This window comes from Neoarius graeffei, chromosome 28, assembly GCF_027579695.1.
Source record: "Neoarius graeffei isolate fNeoGra1 chromosome 28, fNeoGra1.pri, whole genome shotgun sequence".
NCBI classification, from domain to species: Eukaryota; Metazoa; Chordata; class Actinopteri; order Siluriformes; family Ariidae; genus Neoarius; species Neoarius graeffei.
The window spans coordinates 20,093,747-20,109,625 of NC_083596.1; the positions used below are offsets into that span (position 1 = coordinate 20,093,747).

A 15,879-nucleotide genomic window follows, 5' to 3' on the forward strand; every position below is an offset into this window, starting at 1 on the left:
CACAGATTCTGCTCGCACACCCCCCTTCAGCATCTGACATGTCATCCTCACAGTTCCCCCCCCAACACACACATACATCTCATCGTTCATTAACGCACTGAACTCAGGGACCGCACATCTCACTTTACCGCAAAACCTCATCTTAACAGCTGCTAGTTTGTTTATACTGCTTATTTCATGTTTACCTGCTATACCTCAAGTGCCCTTGACTGTTTTGGTTATTTGAATCAATTTGTGTGTGTGTGAGATATATATATATATATATATATATATATATATATATATATATATTGTGTGTGTGTGTGTTTAGTCTACGTCTAGTTCATATCTAGAGTGTTTATACTGTTGATATTGTCTGAGTGTAGTTCTTATCTAGTGTTTACACTGTTTATATTGTCTGAGTGTTTAGTCTATGTCTTGTTCTTATCTAGTGTTTATACTGTTTATTTATACTGTTTATATTGTCTGAGTGTTTAGTCTATGTCTAGTTCCTATCTAGAGTCTTTATACTGTTTTATATTGTTTGTTTTTTTCAATTATTCTATTTTTATTTATTGCATTGCCTGTTTGCACCGTGGGTCAGAGAGGACTGATATTTCATCTGTGCTGTATGTCGAGCATGTATAGCATATTTGACAATAAAGTTGACTTGACTTGAAAAAACCTGCATTTAGTGTTTACTTGTGTTATCTTTGTCTAATATTTAAATTTGTTTGATGATCTGAAACATTTAAGTATGACAAACATGCAAAAAAATAAGAAATCAGGAAGGGGGCAAACACTTTCACACCACTGTAGAATAATTGTCAATGGTATTATGAATGAGCAAACAAGAGTGAATATGAGAGAGAGAGAGAGAGAGAGAGAGACACAGAGAGAGCACTCTATAACTAACACGTACCACTGAGTAGGACGCTGCAGTATCCGCAGCAGCAGGTGAATGGCCTTTAGACGCTGACTTCCTGTCTGACGACAGGCCACGCCCACCTGCCATTCCCAGATGTCTGCCAGCGGCAGATGGGCGAGAGCCTGGTCATCAAACAACATCTGCTTCAGGATCTCAAAACCTGCGTTTGGAAAAACAAAGTGGAAAAGTTGAATACGACTGGCTCTGCAACAAGACCAAATCACTGTAGGCAAATTAAATCAACATTAATCTGGAACGTTAAGCCGTATATAACAACATTATAGGCTACTGAGGAAGATTTCTATAGAAAAGCAAAAGAGCAACTCCAAGTAGCTTTAAAACGTTCTGCACTATTTGGAGCTCCAGTAATATATCCTGGCTTGGCTCACATTGTACCTGTGCAGGATGGGTAAGCAAAATTAAGCCGGGGTGTTTCGGCACGGCCTGTTTGGCAGTGGAAATGGAAAACAATGAGCCGCATCGTCAGACGGAAAAGAGCTATCAGAGTAGTGAATTAATACGAGATCGGCTTTATCCTTACTTGGAGTCTGAAAGATACAAAAGATTGTGGCTTCGCACCTTTAAGAATTTTGCCAATTATGGACAAAAAGCTCCTGGGCACAAATTTGAAATATTTACAATGAGGCCCAGGACAAAGCCTTTAATGTTTGGATTACAAAACCAGCCAGATGGAAAGAAAAAGTTCAGGATGGTAATTTTCCCCTCAACACTGCTCCCTTCTTCAAATGATCTTGTTGCGTTAATGCAACAGTACTTTCTAAAATCAGAGACACAATAAAAGGCATCATCCTGTGCTACTAACGGTCCTTTTTTGCATCGAGTCCCATTTTCCACTATTTACCTGAAAAGGTCATGGAAAAGCCAGGGTTGCTAAGTTTACCCTAATTTAATTCCTGTTTGAGATAAATGACTTTAGTGTTCCATATAATCAAAGTATTTACACCACAGATGGAAAAAAGCTATTTGATATTCCTGGACCCACTCATAACTCCAGCGATGGGGCAGAAAGGTGCACGACTCAATTAGTTTGATAATTAAGAGTGGCGAGGGCGCAGGTGAGGAGCATGCACCTGCTGATGCTCCAAAAATGACTACAGTAATCAATCACACACGCTCTGGGGATGTGCGCCATCTCTCTCTTGCGCACGCACGCACACACACACACACGGGAGCAAGCAGAGATGAACTGGGTCAAGCAATTCTGATGGAAATTGACTTGATCTGGAAGCTATTTTACTAAAAATAGGCTAAACAGTGAAAGAAAACAGGACTCCATGATTATAAAGTGTGAGACACGGACCGGTTTGGAAGCGTCCGCGATGTCCTCCAGTCACAGTGAACTTGTAGCCCCACTCTGTATTACTCATGTCTGACACAAACCTGTAGTAAAGAGTGTCCCCTGTAGGAGAAAAAGAGAACAATCAACATCCACCAATTACTACACTTCACTACTTACCTTACTCGTACTATTTAGTGCCGTGCACAAGTATTCACCCTTCTTGAACTTTTCCACATTTTATAGTGTTACTATCTGGAACTGAAATGACTTAATTATGATTTGATGTCATGCAGCTACACAAAATAATCCATAACACTGAAGTGGAGGGAAAACCAATACAGTCTGCAAAATGTACTTGCTTTACTTTCTTTACTTACCTTTCTTATTTTTTCTCTCTTTACTTACTTTTTTTACTTTCTTCCTTCCTTCCCTTTCTTCACTTACTTAACTTTCTTCCTTTACATACTTTCCTTTCTTCCTTTACTTACTTTAACTTTCTTTCCTTTATTTCTTTACTTACTTAACTTTTTTTTACTTACTTTCTTTCCTTACTGTCCTTCCTTTCTTAACTTACCTTTCTTTCTTTACTTAACTTTCTTTACTTGCATTCCTTTCTTTACTTAACTTTCTTAACTTTTCACTTGCTTACCTTTCTTTCCTTACTTAACTTTTTTTAAACTTACTTTCCTAACTTGCTTACCTTTCTTTCTTTACTTAACTTTCTTTAATTGCATTCCTTAACTTTTCACTTACCTTTCTTTACTTACTTTTTTACTTTCTTTCCTTACCTTTCTTTCTTAACCTTCTTTACTTACTTAACTTTCTTCCTTCCTTTCTTTACTTCCTTAGCTACCTTTCTTTCTTTACTTGTTGTATTTTCCTTTCTTTACTTCCTTAACTTTCAGCAAACAGCTGTATGGTAATTCAATGGCAATGACTCTCTCGGTACATGAACAAGACCCCAGAAATGGAGAACACAGCGAAACAAACACCACCATGAAGACCAAAGGACTATCAAAGCAAGTCTGGGATAAAAGTTCTAAGAACGTGTCAATCATGTCTGTGAAGGTTCTTAGTCATCCAGGTCACCATAATCCGTAGGTGCTAAAGAAGGCAGCTGGACTTGCTTGAAATCCTTGAAGACGTTTCACCTCTCATCCGAAGAGCTTCTTCAGTTCTGTCTGACTAGTGGGGCGCTCCAGGTATTTATCCTCTAGTGGACCAAAAGTAAACCTAAGAAGAGTCGTTTAGGTCACATGGGTTGTTGACCCTCTCAGCCATAAGTTCTCTTACCAAAGTGCATGGAAATGCGTCCGTGAAGGTTCTTAGTCATCCAGGTCATCATAATCCATAATGGCTGAGAGGCTCAACAACCCATGTGACCTCAACGACTCTCCTTAGGTTTGCTTTTGGTCCACTACAGGATAAATACCTGGAGCGCCCCACTAGTCAGACAGAACTGAAGAAGCTCTTTGGATGAGAGGTGAAATGTCTTCAAGAATTTCAAGCAAGTCCAGTTGCCTTCTTTAGCTCCTATGAATAATGTGTCAGTGTCTGGATTTAAAAAAAAAGTCAACATATGGCACAACCATGCCTTAGACTAGAGGAAACCGTCCACCAAGAGTCAGAGAGGCAAGTTAGATGAAGTCCTAATCTGGGAGGCATTTTGGTAGAAGGTGGTGGTGATGGGGGAGGGGGGTGTTCTTTGGTCTGATGAGACCAAAAGTGAACTTTTTTTGGTGCTAGTACAAAGCACTACATTTGGTGGAAACCCAACACTGCTGAAACAGCTTCTCTAGACTGAAGCACAGTGGTGGTAGCATCACGATATGTAGATGGTTTTCAACAGCAGGATTTGGGAAATTGGTCAGACTTGATAGAAATGGGGATGAAAGCAAATAACAATCCTAGAAGAAAACCTGTTTCAGTCTGCAAGACACTTGAGATGGTTGTCTCTAAGCATACTGCCAAAGTTACACTGGGGTTGAAAAGGGACTTTACAAGCATGTAAACTCATTACCTGGTATCTCCACATCAGCCCATTTGTGGTAGGAGCCGCTAAAGGTGTGCAGGTCCTGCTGGAAGTCGGCGCTGCTGGCCAGCTGCAGCTCATCACAGCCCTCTTCAGTCTGGCAGCGAGAGTCGAACTTCACAGACAGATAAAAAGCCCCGGGGATGTGCACCTTGTCCTGAAACAGTGGAGGAAATGGAGCAAGTTAGAGCAAAAGATCTGCACAGGAACTCTTCATCGCATTACGGCAGAATGGGGGCAGTATGGGGCCCGAAGGGGACAGTACAGGGCAGAATAGGGGAGGTGTAGGGTACAACGATGGCCACATGCTGCGGAATAGTAGTAGAATTGGGGAGGTAGGGGTCAGAACGGTGGCAGATTGAGCCAGGATGGGGCCAAGTTGGGGTGCTATGAGGGCAGAATGGGGTAGAAAGGAAGCAGACTGGTGCAGGATGGGGCAGTATGAGGGCAGAATAGGTACAAAATGGTGTAAGTATGGGGAAAAATTAATGGAGGTACAGGAGCTGTATGGTAGCAGTATGTTACCCCTTTTATGACTAACAAGGACCAGGTTCCATTCTTGGACCAAATTTTGAACCATTCAAAGCATTTCAATTAAAAATAAATTGGCTCAGAACCTGAAAAGTTGGTTCCCAACTGAAACCAAAACATAACTGGTTTTTCCAGCATGAACCATGACAATATCAGTAGGTGTATCATTAATTTGAAGAGGAAGCGGAGCGCAACAATGAAGAATGCAACGTAAAAAGATATCTCTACAGGAAAACAAACAAACAAACAAAAACCGCAATAACAATTGACCGAAAACAAATACCTGCAATAACAGAATAAAAGCTCGGAGGTAAATCAATGCGCTCCACCATCTTGCTACTACTGTTTAATCCTGTTGCGCATTGTGCAACAGCCTCTATTGTGGACACACCCTTGATTACAACTGTTTCACTCAAAACTGGTGCAAACGTGGGCTAGTTCACTAGCTGGCACCAAGGTTTAACGAACCCTGAATGTAATAGGTTCAAGAACCCGTTCCCTGTTGGTCAAAAAGGGGTATATGAACAGATTCTGGACAGTATGGAGTAAAATGCTGACAGAATGAGAGTAGTAAACAGGTATTACACACAGAATGAGGAGAGAAAGTTGACAGAAATAGGTGGAGTACATGGGGGCAGTGTGTGGGCGGTATGTGGCCAGAATGGTGGCAATACTGGGTCAGTATATGGGTTGTGGCTGGCCTGGAGGCTGTCTGGAGGCAGAATGAAGACAAAAGCACAGATTTCATACCTCAAAGTTGGTATTGTTGTCGTAGGGGTGTTTGGATTCCCGGAACTGCATGGCCATAACAGGCTCCTCCATGAACTGACACGCAGTCAGGGACAGACTGTTGAGCATGCTCTGACTGCAGCCTTTTATTACTTTCTGCAGGATCTGTGTCAGGACACAAGAGGAGAGTCAATACAAGCATACGAATGCACACGCACGCACGCACACACACACATACACACCTTCTCCCACAGTGGCTTCTCCTCTAGCTGCATGAGCATGTCAAGGATGTGGGCCATATGTGAGGCTCCACTCAGCTCCAAGTCCTCCTCCCTGATCGGATCACAATCAGGCCAGTGGGCCAGCAGCAGAGCCAGCACGTGCCTGGCGTACAGGATGCTGATAGCCTCGTTCACGCGGAACAGGTAGTGGCGCACAGCCTTGTTGCTGCGTGCGTCCAGCTCCTTGTGCAGCAGCGCTGAGCTCTTGGTGCGCCGCTGTTTGGCATAACTGAGCTGCAGCTCACTTTCCGTAATGGTGATCAGCTTCTGCGTCACCACGTTCGTCTCCTCCGTGGCTGTTTCGCAACGGCTCGGCTTCAACTGTGACAGATGGCGAGAGAAAAAGATCAGAGTCTCACAAATAAAACACAGTACGCGGTTTCTTTGTGGTACTGATTCCTGAGCAGTTCTTCCAGAGTTTTGTAGCTTTCCCAGAGTTTTGTGGTTTTTTTCAGAGAAAAGATCCATGACTGCTAAGTGCCAAGTCTGAACTAAGTTTATATGCTTAACGTTGTAACTTGTCAAGCATTCAATGGTTAATAAATAGTTTTCTGAATCTGTTCTGTAATGTCAAAATTTTTCCAGATTGTTTTGAGGGTCACACAGTGTTTCATTTTAAAATGGTAACTAATTTTCCTCTGGGATAGTTTGCACTTTAGCGGGCGCAATTCCGCCATATCATTTACATTTACCGAGCCTAGTGGTGTTTGAGCAAATTTAAGCGGGGGTTCGGGGGCAATAGCCCCCGTATTATCAATAATAAAGAAAGAAAAGCTTCCATTATATGTCAAAGTCATCAAAACTGGTGTTTGTCTGGGTTCGGGTTTGCACCCGATAAAGTGCAGTAGTCCCGTTCTCTCTCCGCTTTCTTTAATTAACAAAACCTTGATTTTGTGTTCTCTCTTAACGAAACTGTGCAACAATTTAAAAGTAGCCGGCCTTTTGAGTTCATAAAATCAGTGAAATTTAGTTCCCTCTGAAATTTGGTCATTGTGATATATGTATTTCTGTAATATCTTAAAAAAACAAACACAACACCACAATCCAGGCCATTCTGTGGCTGGGAAGTTATTTAATTTGAGGGGATTCCTGAGCAAATAATGTGCATAAAAATCGCTCGCTTCGCGCAGTCAAGCAGACAGAGGAAGTCCGTGTGCGCATGCGCACGTTTACCTTCTACTACTACTTCTTTTGGGTTTTACAGCAGCTGACATCTAGTGTTGCATTACTGCCATCTACAGGTTTACCTTGACCGTGCACTGACAGTTCCATCATTCTGTCACTAAACGAACAGCTGATCACACCGAGGTGCTCACTGACCGCCGATATTTATTAGTTTGGGCCTTCGTTTCCTTTCCTTCGCAACATAACGTCTTTTCTTCTCGCTTTCTGTTACTGTAGTCGGTCTTTCACGTTTCATTCGCACACTCATGTCCTCCATTTTTCTCTCCTGTTTCAAATTTGTAGCCCATAATGCCTTGAGCGAATGGGGAAAACCCACCACGTGATGCATGATGTAGTATCTTGTATTGTGCCGCAGTGAAGCAAGAAATAATCGCACAGAATTTAGGGCCATGTGGCCCTAAATTCATTAATTGTTTGATTTAAAACAAAAAAAAAAAACCCATAATAAAATCAGAAGTCTATGATTCGAATTCAGTAGCTTTCGATCCACTAAACAAAAATAACTGGGGACCTACACTTGACAAATCTGAAAAGCAGTATAGCTTTAATTAATAGGCTGAACAAACAAATTACAGCTTAGGTGACGTTCATGAAGGAGGAGAAGTCTCCAAATATACTTCCTCTACCTCATGGCTATATTAAAAGTAAATTGCCCACACTGTTTACTTCAAAAAATTTAAATTCATAATTCACCCCATTCATGATTTGATTCGATTCATGATATTGGGCTCACGATTCAATTTTCCCATGATATCTCATCTCATTATCTCTAGCCGCTTTATGCTGTCCTACAGGGTCGCAGGCAAGCTGGAGCCTATCCCAGCTGACTACGGGCGAAAGGCGGGGTACACCCTGGACAAGTCGCCAGGTCATCACAGGGCTGACACATAGACACAGACAACCATTCACACTCACATTCACACCTACGGTCAATTTCGAGTCACCAGTTAACCTAACCTGCATGTCTTTGGACTGTGGGGGAAACCGGAGCACCCGGAGGAAACCCACGTGGACACGGGGAGAACATGCAAACTCCACAGAGAAAGGCCCTCGCCGGCCACGGGGCTCGAACCCAGACCTTCTTGCTGTGAGGCGACAGTACTAACCACTACACCACCGTGCCGCCCCCCATGATGATATTTAAAAAAAAAAAAGGGGGGGGGGGGGTTATCACCAAAAAAGCGCAACATTTATTTTCCTTTTCTTTATCAACTTAAATATTCCTTTTGATAAAGTTTCATTTCCCAATCCCCCCCCCCAAATTCCAGATCATCTTGTGATGCCTACTCTTCCTACTCCTAATGTTAAGTACTGGGCATCATCTTATCTAATCTAATCTGCCATGTAACAGTTTGTAGATGTCCCAGAGAAACGTACCACGGAAGGCAGGATGATCATGTCTGTGTCCACGGCTTTTGCATGACGCTCGTCTGAGTGCATGCGTTTAACAGGCTGCCATTTCTGGGCTAGCGTCCGGATCGTCTCATCCGTCTTTATTACGTCTCCGTCGAATCTGAGAGAAAGAAGGAGTTCTCTGATCATTTCCATTTCAATACAGAAGATCCTTTTGGTTTATCAGGCTGGAGGTCTTCTCTGTTTCAGCTTGACGCTGCAGTTTCAGATATTAGCTGGGAAGGAGGAATAATTTTAAAAAGGATGCTCACCGTTTCTGCACTTCCCGGAAAAACGAGTCTGTCCTCTTCATCTGGAGCTCATACAAGGCTCTCAGGATGTGTAGAGGAGCGTTTAGGGCATCATGAGTAAGCTGGAAGATAGACGGAAATGCCAGTGTTCATTGTTTTTTGGTAATATTTTCATATTGGTGAAAGTTTCAATGTAACTCGTATATGAATCCAAAGAATATCTATTACATTACTATTATATAATGTAGCTAGCAAACACTTCATTTAAAATCAACTTATGAATGTTATAAAACAATGAGCCTAGTAGCCCAGGTACATGAACACACTTGTGTGTAACTAAAGGAAAAACAGAGTTCATAACATGTTCCATGATGCCCCGACTGATTAATATTAAGTAGATTAAATCAATCAATCAATCAATCAATCAATCAATCAATCAATCAATCAATCATTCATTCTAGTATTAGTAAAGCACCAAATACAAAAAAAAAAAAAATTCCTTGTACGAGTACTTGGTTGGAAAATTGGTACTGGTGTATCCTTAGTCCTGTATCCTGAAATGACTGTGTATCCCATATATGGAATGGACAATTATTCCACGAAATCGAGTCGTTCGTGAGCTGACAGCCAACGAGGTGTGTAGCACCGAGGTGGCTATAAGCCATGTATGACAAGATTGAGTGGAATAACTGTTATTCTATCCGCATTCACTGGATTTTGAGAAACGGAGCATTTTCATTTTTAGCAAATTCAATACATAAAAACTTTATACAAAACATCCGACAAAATCATTTCCGCTTAGAATGTAAACAAACCGGCGAAATGACAGTTGCAATTTGTGAAAAATGCAATAATAATTATTCTTGAGGTTAAAAATTTTTATATATATATATATATATATATATATATATATATATATATATATATTAGTGCTGTCAAGCGATTAAAATATTTAATTGCGATTAATGTCGCGACTGTCATAGTTAACTCGCGATTAATCGCAATTTAATCGCACATTTTTGTCACATGAAAAACCATTGTAATTCTCTTATCAGCAAAAAAAAGTGAATGGGCTTGCTCACCGTTCGAACTACGGGGGTACTCGGGGGATCCAAGATCCCCTGAAACAGGCATGAGATCCCTTGAAAACATGATTTGGGAAATGTTGGGGGGTCTCTAAAATATTGGCAAAATGATGTTTATTGACTTAGCAATCGTGTGTAACGGGAAGCATTTGCATATCCGAAGTGAGCGTGCGATGGAGATCCGCGCTCTGAGACAAGTGCAAGCACCCCCCCCAAGGGAAAAAAGGGACCCCCCGAAAATATCGGCATAGTTTGAACACTGGTTGTACCAATGTTTTTTTTTTTTTTATTATTATTGTAGAGCATAACACGTCTTGTCACAGCCACTGCAAAGTCGGGATGGAGCCGCCGATGGGAAAACGAAACCTAAGCTGAGCACCGTGGCTCTTCGGGGGAGGGCAGAGGACTCTGGCTGTGCGGGGTGTGGCATTACAGTCTAGCTGCTATCGTTTTTCTAAGCAAAGTCTCTGTTCCAAGTTCCTGGCAGTTTCAAAAGCTTATGAAAAACCTACATCATGTCACAGAGCGTTAATCTCGTGATAAAAAAATTATCACCATTAAAATTGAGTCAAGTTAACGCGTTAATAACGCGACATTTTTGACAGCACTAATATATATATCCAACTGTGAGCTACTGCTCACTTACGTATTCCCCCCCCCGCTTATATCAGAATGCGAGTGATCGAAGGAATAGGACACTTATTATGAATGTTGACTTCAACAAATAATTAACCCTGAAACGAGTAAGTAAAGAGCGGCGTCTCTCCCCAGAGGTTTCAAATAGCATCCTGGTAACCTGTCATTTTCAAACAGCATTTTGCTTCTTGAAATAGCGTCAAAATCCACCCTATATGTTTCGTAAATACATTCAGTCAGTAAACAGGAAATCGATATACACGGTATAGAACCCCAAGCTGAAGCTCGGTGCCAAATATCAAGCAGTTGTGATTTGTAGTTGTTGAGAAAAAGTGTGATGAAAATTTTGTAAAGCCACGTTATATGTTTTGTAAATACATTCAGTCTGTAAACATGAAGTCGATGTGCGACAGACCTGAAAACAGTATACACTGTATCGAACCCCAAGCTGAAGTTTGGTACCAAGTGGCTATGATTTGTGGCTGCTGAGAAAAAGGGTGTTTCAGACAGACGAAAATATGGACAAACAGAACAGTTTTTATTTCGTCCTCATTGACTCCACCATTTTGTTTTTCTCTACTCACGGTATATGAGCTGATGTCCTAGGAGTAGAGTAGCTAAATCAGCACGTGATTGCTCATCCAGTGAATGTGGACAGAATAATTCAGAATACGTATAGTTTACTTAACATTTCTCATGACTATAAGAGAACTGCTTGCTTGGAACTTGGTCACGTCAATACAGAACTTATTGGTCCGTGTTCTGTGTGTTAGCTTGCTCGTTCCTCTCACCTGGAAGCAGGCCTTGGTATCTTCATCCAGCCCTTCGAGTGGGTCGACGTCTTCAGCGCAGCAGCTGAGAAGGTCTGAGTCGTGCTCTTTCTCCCTTTCTCGGTCCTCCTCTCGCTCGCCGCACTCGCTGTCCTCAGCCATGGAGTGGATCTCACGTTTGGAGGAGTACAGCATGATGGAGAGGATCTCCAGGTCACGCAGCAGCCACGTCTTGCTGAAGCCTGTGCCCTTACTGCATTTGTGTACCAGCAGCTGCATAAGGCCGGCGCTCTGCATGGCCTGTTGGGCCTGCTCGTTGCCATGCTTCTGCCCACACACACACACACACACACACACACACACACACACACACACGTTTACTGTCTGCTGGAGCATAATGCCAAATTAAAAAGCAAAGTCTTAGGCCAAGACGTATTATACTTCTGAAAGAAAAAAAAAAATGTTAACATGATGCCAAGAGCAATGTGAGCTAATAACTGCAGAGCTAACAAACGCACTGTTACCACAGACAAGAATTAACCCACATTTGGCTATCTTAAGAAAAGAACATAACCCCTCTGTATACTCCAAACTCATTTATAATAAAAGCAGCCGTTGTATTCCAGCACAAACTGAACAATTTCACATACTGGATTTCTAAAAGAAGCTCTAAACTCCGAGTATGTTTTTCAGAAGACAGACCTTGTGGTGGTGCTTTACTAACTGAGGCATGTAAACAACACACTCCGGAAACCTTCAGGAAGATGGTCTGCCTCCAGCTTCCTGATAAACCTTGTGTTACAACTTACTGATCTTTCCTTAGTACAGAAAATGTGACAAAACTCCTATTAACAGGTATAAAAACACATAGTCCCATGAAGCTGAAGAAATAATCTTGTATTCGTAACTATTATGGACACTAGGGCTCAAAAGACCGCTCGTGAATCAACTACCAAGAAGTGGTTTTCATTACAAAGCCAACATTTACAGAGACAGAAATAGATGCACAAACACTACGGTGTTATCTTTTTAAAATAGAAATGCACAGAACCCAAATAACCACCCATGTACCATTTCCTTCACTCCTTTCCCCATTTACATTTCATTAAGGTAGGTGAGGAAAGAATGGTGGATTTTACCAAACTAATTGAGGCTAATTTTCTAAATAAATCTGATCCTGTAAGTGTAAAAGTATTGATTTATTCACAAAGCTAGGCCTCTGGAACATCCTTTTTCGACCATATACAAGATTTGTGGTCACCTGACCATCAAACCGATATGTGGTTCTTCCACAACTTGGATACATCTACAGTGCCTTGCAAAAGTATTCATCCCCCCCTTGGTGTTTGTCCTGTTTTATTGCATTACAAGCTGGAATTAAAATGGATTTTTGGAGGGTTAGCACCATTTGATTTACACAACATGCCTACCACTTTAAAGATGCAAATAGTTTTTTTTTTTTGGCAACACAAACAATAATCAAGATGAAAAAAACAGAAATCTGGAGTGTGCATAGGTATGAAACCCCTCAGTAAGAGCTGGTCCAACCAATTCACTTCCGAAGTCATATAATTAGTTGATTAAGATCCACCTGTGTGCAAAGTGTCACATGATGTCTGTGTAAATCAACCTGTTCTGGAAGGACCCTGACTCAGCAAGCAACATGAAAACCAAGGAACCTCCAAACAGGTCAGAGACAAAGTTGTGGAGAAGTATAGATCAGGGTTGGGTTATAAAAAAATATCCCAAACTTTGAATATTCCAGGGAGCACCATTAAATCCATTATAGCAAAATGGAAAGAATATGGCACGACTACAAACCTGACAAGAGAAGGCCACCCACCAAAACTCACAGACCGGGCAAGGAGGGCATTAATCAGAGATGCAACAAAGACACCAAAGATAACGCTGAAGGAGCTGCAAAGATCCACAGCGGAGATGAGAGTATCATAGGACCACTTTAAGCCGTACACTCCACAAAGTGGGGCTTTATGGAAGAGTGACCAGAAAAAAAAAAAAAGTCACTGCTTAAAAAACAATCACATTTGGAGTTTGCCCAATAGCATGTGGCAGACGATTCTCTGGTCAAATGAAGACAAAAACTGAACTTTTTAGCCATCATGGGAAATGCCATGTGTGGTGCAAACCCAACACCCTGAGAACACCATCCCTACAGTGAAGCATGGTGGCGGCAGCATCATGCTGTGGGGATGTTTTTCATCTGCAGGGACAGGAAAGCTGGTCAGGACTGAAGGAAAGATGGATGGCACTAAATACAGGGCAGTTCTGGAGGAAAACCTGTTTGAGTCAGCCAGAGGTTTGAGACTGGGACGAAGGTTCACGGTCTAGCAGGACAATGACCCGAAACATACTGCTAAAGCTACACATTTAAATGTCTTGGAATGGCCGAGTCAAAGCCCAGACCTCAATCCAATTGAGAACCTGTGGCATAACTTGAAGATTGCTGTACACCAACGCAACCCATCTAACTTGAAGGAGTTGGAGCAGTTTTGCCTTGAGAAATGGGCAAAAATCCCAGGGGCTAGATGTACTAAGCTAATAGAGACATAGCCCAAGAGACTTGCAGCAAAAGGTGGCTCTATAAAGTATTTATTGACGGGGGGGGGATACCTACGCACACTCCAGATTTCTGTTTTTTTCATCTTAATTATTGTTTGTGTCACAATAAAAAAAATAATAATTGCACCTTTAAAGTCGTAAGCATGTTGTGTAACTCAAATGATGCTAACCCCCCAAAAATCCATTTTAATTCCAGGTTTTAATATGACAAAACAGGACAAACACCAAGGGGGATGAATACTTTTGCAAGGCACTGTATGTACGCTGTAGCATTACAGTTTCCCTTCACTGGAACTAAGAGGCCAAACCTGTTCCAGCATGACAATGCACCTGTGCACCAAGCACATTCCATGAAGACATGGTTTGTCAAGACTGGAATAGAAGAGTTTGAGTAACCTGCACAATGCCATGAACTCAACCTCCACTGAACACCTAATGCACTCCAGGCCTCCTCACCAAACATCAAAGCCTGACCTCAATAATGCTCATCACTCAGTGGACACAAATCCCCACAACCACACTCCAAAATCTAGTGGAAAGCCTTCCCAGAAGAGTGGAGGATATTATTTAAAAAAAAGAAAAGAAAAAAAAAAAAAGAGGGGACTCAATCTGGAATGGGATGCTCAGAAAGCACGGATAGGTGTAACAGTCAGGTGTCTGCAAAACTTTGGCCATGTAGTGTACATATTGATCGACTGCTAATGAGCTATCATTAAGCATGAAACTTTCTCTGACATCACAATGGCAGACTGTTGCGGTCTGAGAAAAATAAGAGTTGTGACTGCGGTCGAATTCTGGCAAAATTAATCATCATAATCAAAGGGTTTGGGTCAAAACAGAGTTTTTTTCTCATAACCTACTTCAACACTTTTACTTGAAAAAAAAAATCTGTGCGTGTTGAAGATATTTTCAAAATATGTGACATTCCAGGGTTAGCGCTGTCACCTCACAGCAAGAAGGTTAACCCAGCGGCCAGCGAGGGCCTTTCTGTGCGGAGTTTGCATGTTCTCCCCGTGTCCACGTGGGTTTCCTCCGGGTGCTCCGGTTTCCCCCACAGTCCAAAGACATGCAGGTTAGGTTAACTGGTGACTCTAAATTGACCGTAGGTGTGAATGTGAGTGTGAATGGTTGTCTGTGTCTATGTGTCAGCCCTGTGATGACCTGGCGACTTGTCCAGGGTGTACCCCGCCTTTCGCCCGTAGTCAGTTGGGATAGGCTCCAGCTTGCCTGCGACCCTGTAGAACAGGATAAAGCGGCTAGAGATAATGGATGGATGGGTGACATTCCAGGTGGGATAAAATCTTTAAATAGGGTTAAGGGTAGGAATGTAACGATTCACCTAATTCATGATACTGGGCTCATCCCCCCCCCTTCCCCATATCTTATTCTTTTTATATTTGTATGTGTCAATTTATTTTAATTTATCTAGAAGTTTTCTCTATTTATTTTCTCTGTTTATCTGTAATGATGCTGCTGGAATCTTAATTTCCCTGAGGGAACCCGCCCAAAGGGATCAATAAAGTTTTATCTAATCTAATCTCTAATCTAATGATTCAATTTTCCCATGATATTTTTTTTGGGGGGGGGGGGGGGGGGGAATCACTAAGCCAAAACACCCCACCCACATTTATTTTCTCATTCTTTATCAACTTATTCATTTTGATAAATTATTTTAAAAAAAAGAAAAAAAATTGCTTAATTTTCTTAATAACCAACAATAATTATTTACTCACATTTGTAAAGGTTGAAGTAAAATGACAGCCTATTAAAAGTAAAATATATCTTTTGTTAAAAATTAAAAGAAATTAATAATAAATAGGACTTTTCTTCATAATTTTTTTTGAAAATTTGTACTCCCTCCATTTCCTTCTCTTTTCTTTAGCTTTCAGTAGTCTGGAAAAAAGCAAGCTCCGATTTCTTGTTCAATCTATTTGGACAATCACACAACAGCTCTTTCCCACTTTAGATCCGTTTTTTGTGCATTTTTTGAGCCAATAGAGCTGTGTTACTTCTGCCGAGAGTGAAGTCACACGTATTCCTGCTATTTTATACCCACTGCTGTCTAGACCACAGGGTCAAATTTTTACCCCGTGGTCTAGAAATACTGGGTTGGTGTCCAGCAGGAGATAACCATGTCTGATAGGGAAGAAGGGCTCTTTAGTCTTGGTTGACAATCTTTCTCGAGATGGTGTCTCAAAAA

At 41.5% G+C, this 15,879-nt stretch overlaps 1 protein-coding gene across 2 annotated transcripts in view; it reads right to left on the bottom strand.

Moving 5' to 3' along the window:
• The window catches only part of zzef1 (zinc finger, ZZ-type with EF hand domain 1), a 173,338-nt gene that overhangs the window by 41,450 nt on the left and 116,009 nt on the right, over positions 1-15,879 (bottom strand). Inside the window, exons 43-50 of one of the 2 annotated variants that reach the window (XM_060912546.1) lie at positions 11,121-11,423; positions 8,630-8,730; positions 8,343-8,478; positions 5,742-6,101; positions 5,521-5,664; positions 4,228-4,396; positions 2,229-2,327; positions 902-1,067 (exon numbers count right to left, since the gene is read on the bottom strand). In XM_060912546.1, the coding sequence (XP_060768529.1) occupies positions 902-1,067; positions 2,229-2,327; positions 4,228-4,396; positions 5,521-5,664; positions 5,742-6,101; positions 8,343-8,478; positions 8,630-8,730; positions 11,121-11,423 (1,478 nt within the window). Of the gene's footprint in view, positions 1-901; positions 1,068-2,228; positions 2,328-4,227; positions 4,397-5,520; positions 5,665-5,741; positions 6,102-8,342; positions 8,479-8,629; positions 8,731-11,120; positions 11,427-15,879 lie in introns of both variants that reach the window. The other variant, XM_060912545.1, reaches the window with a different exon arrangement.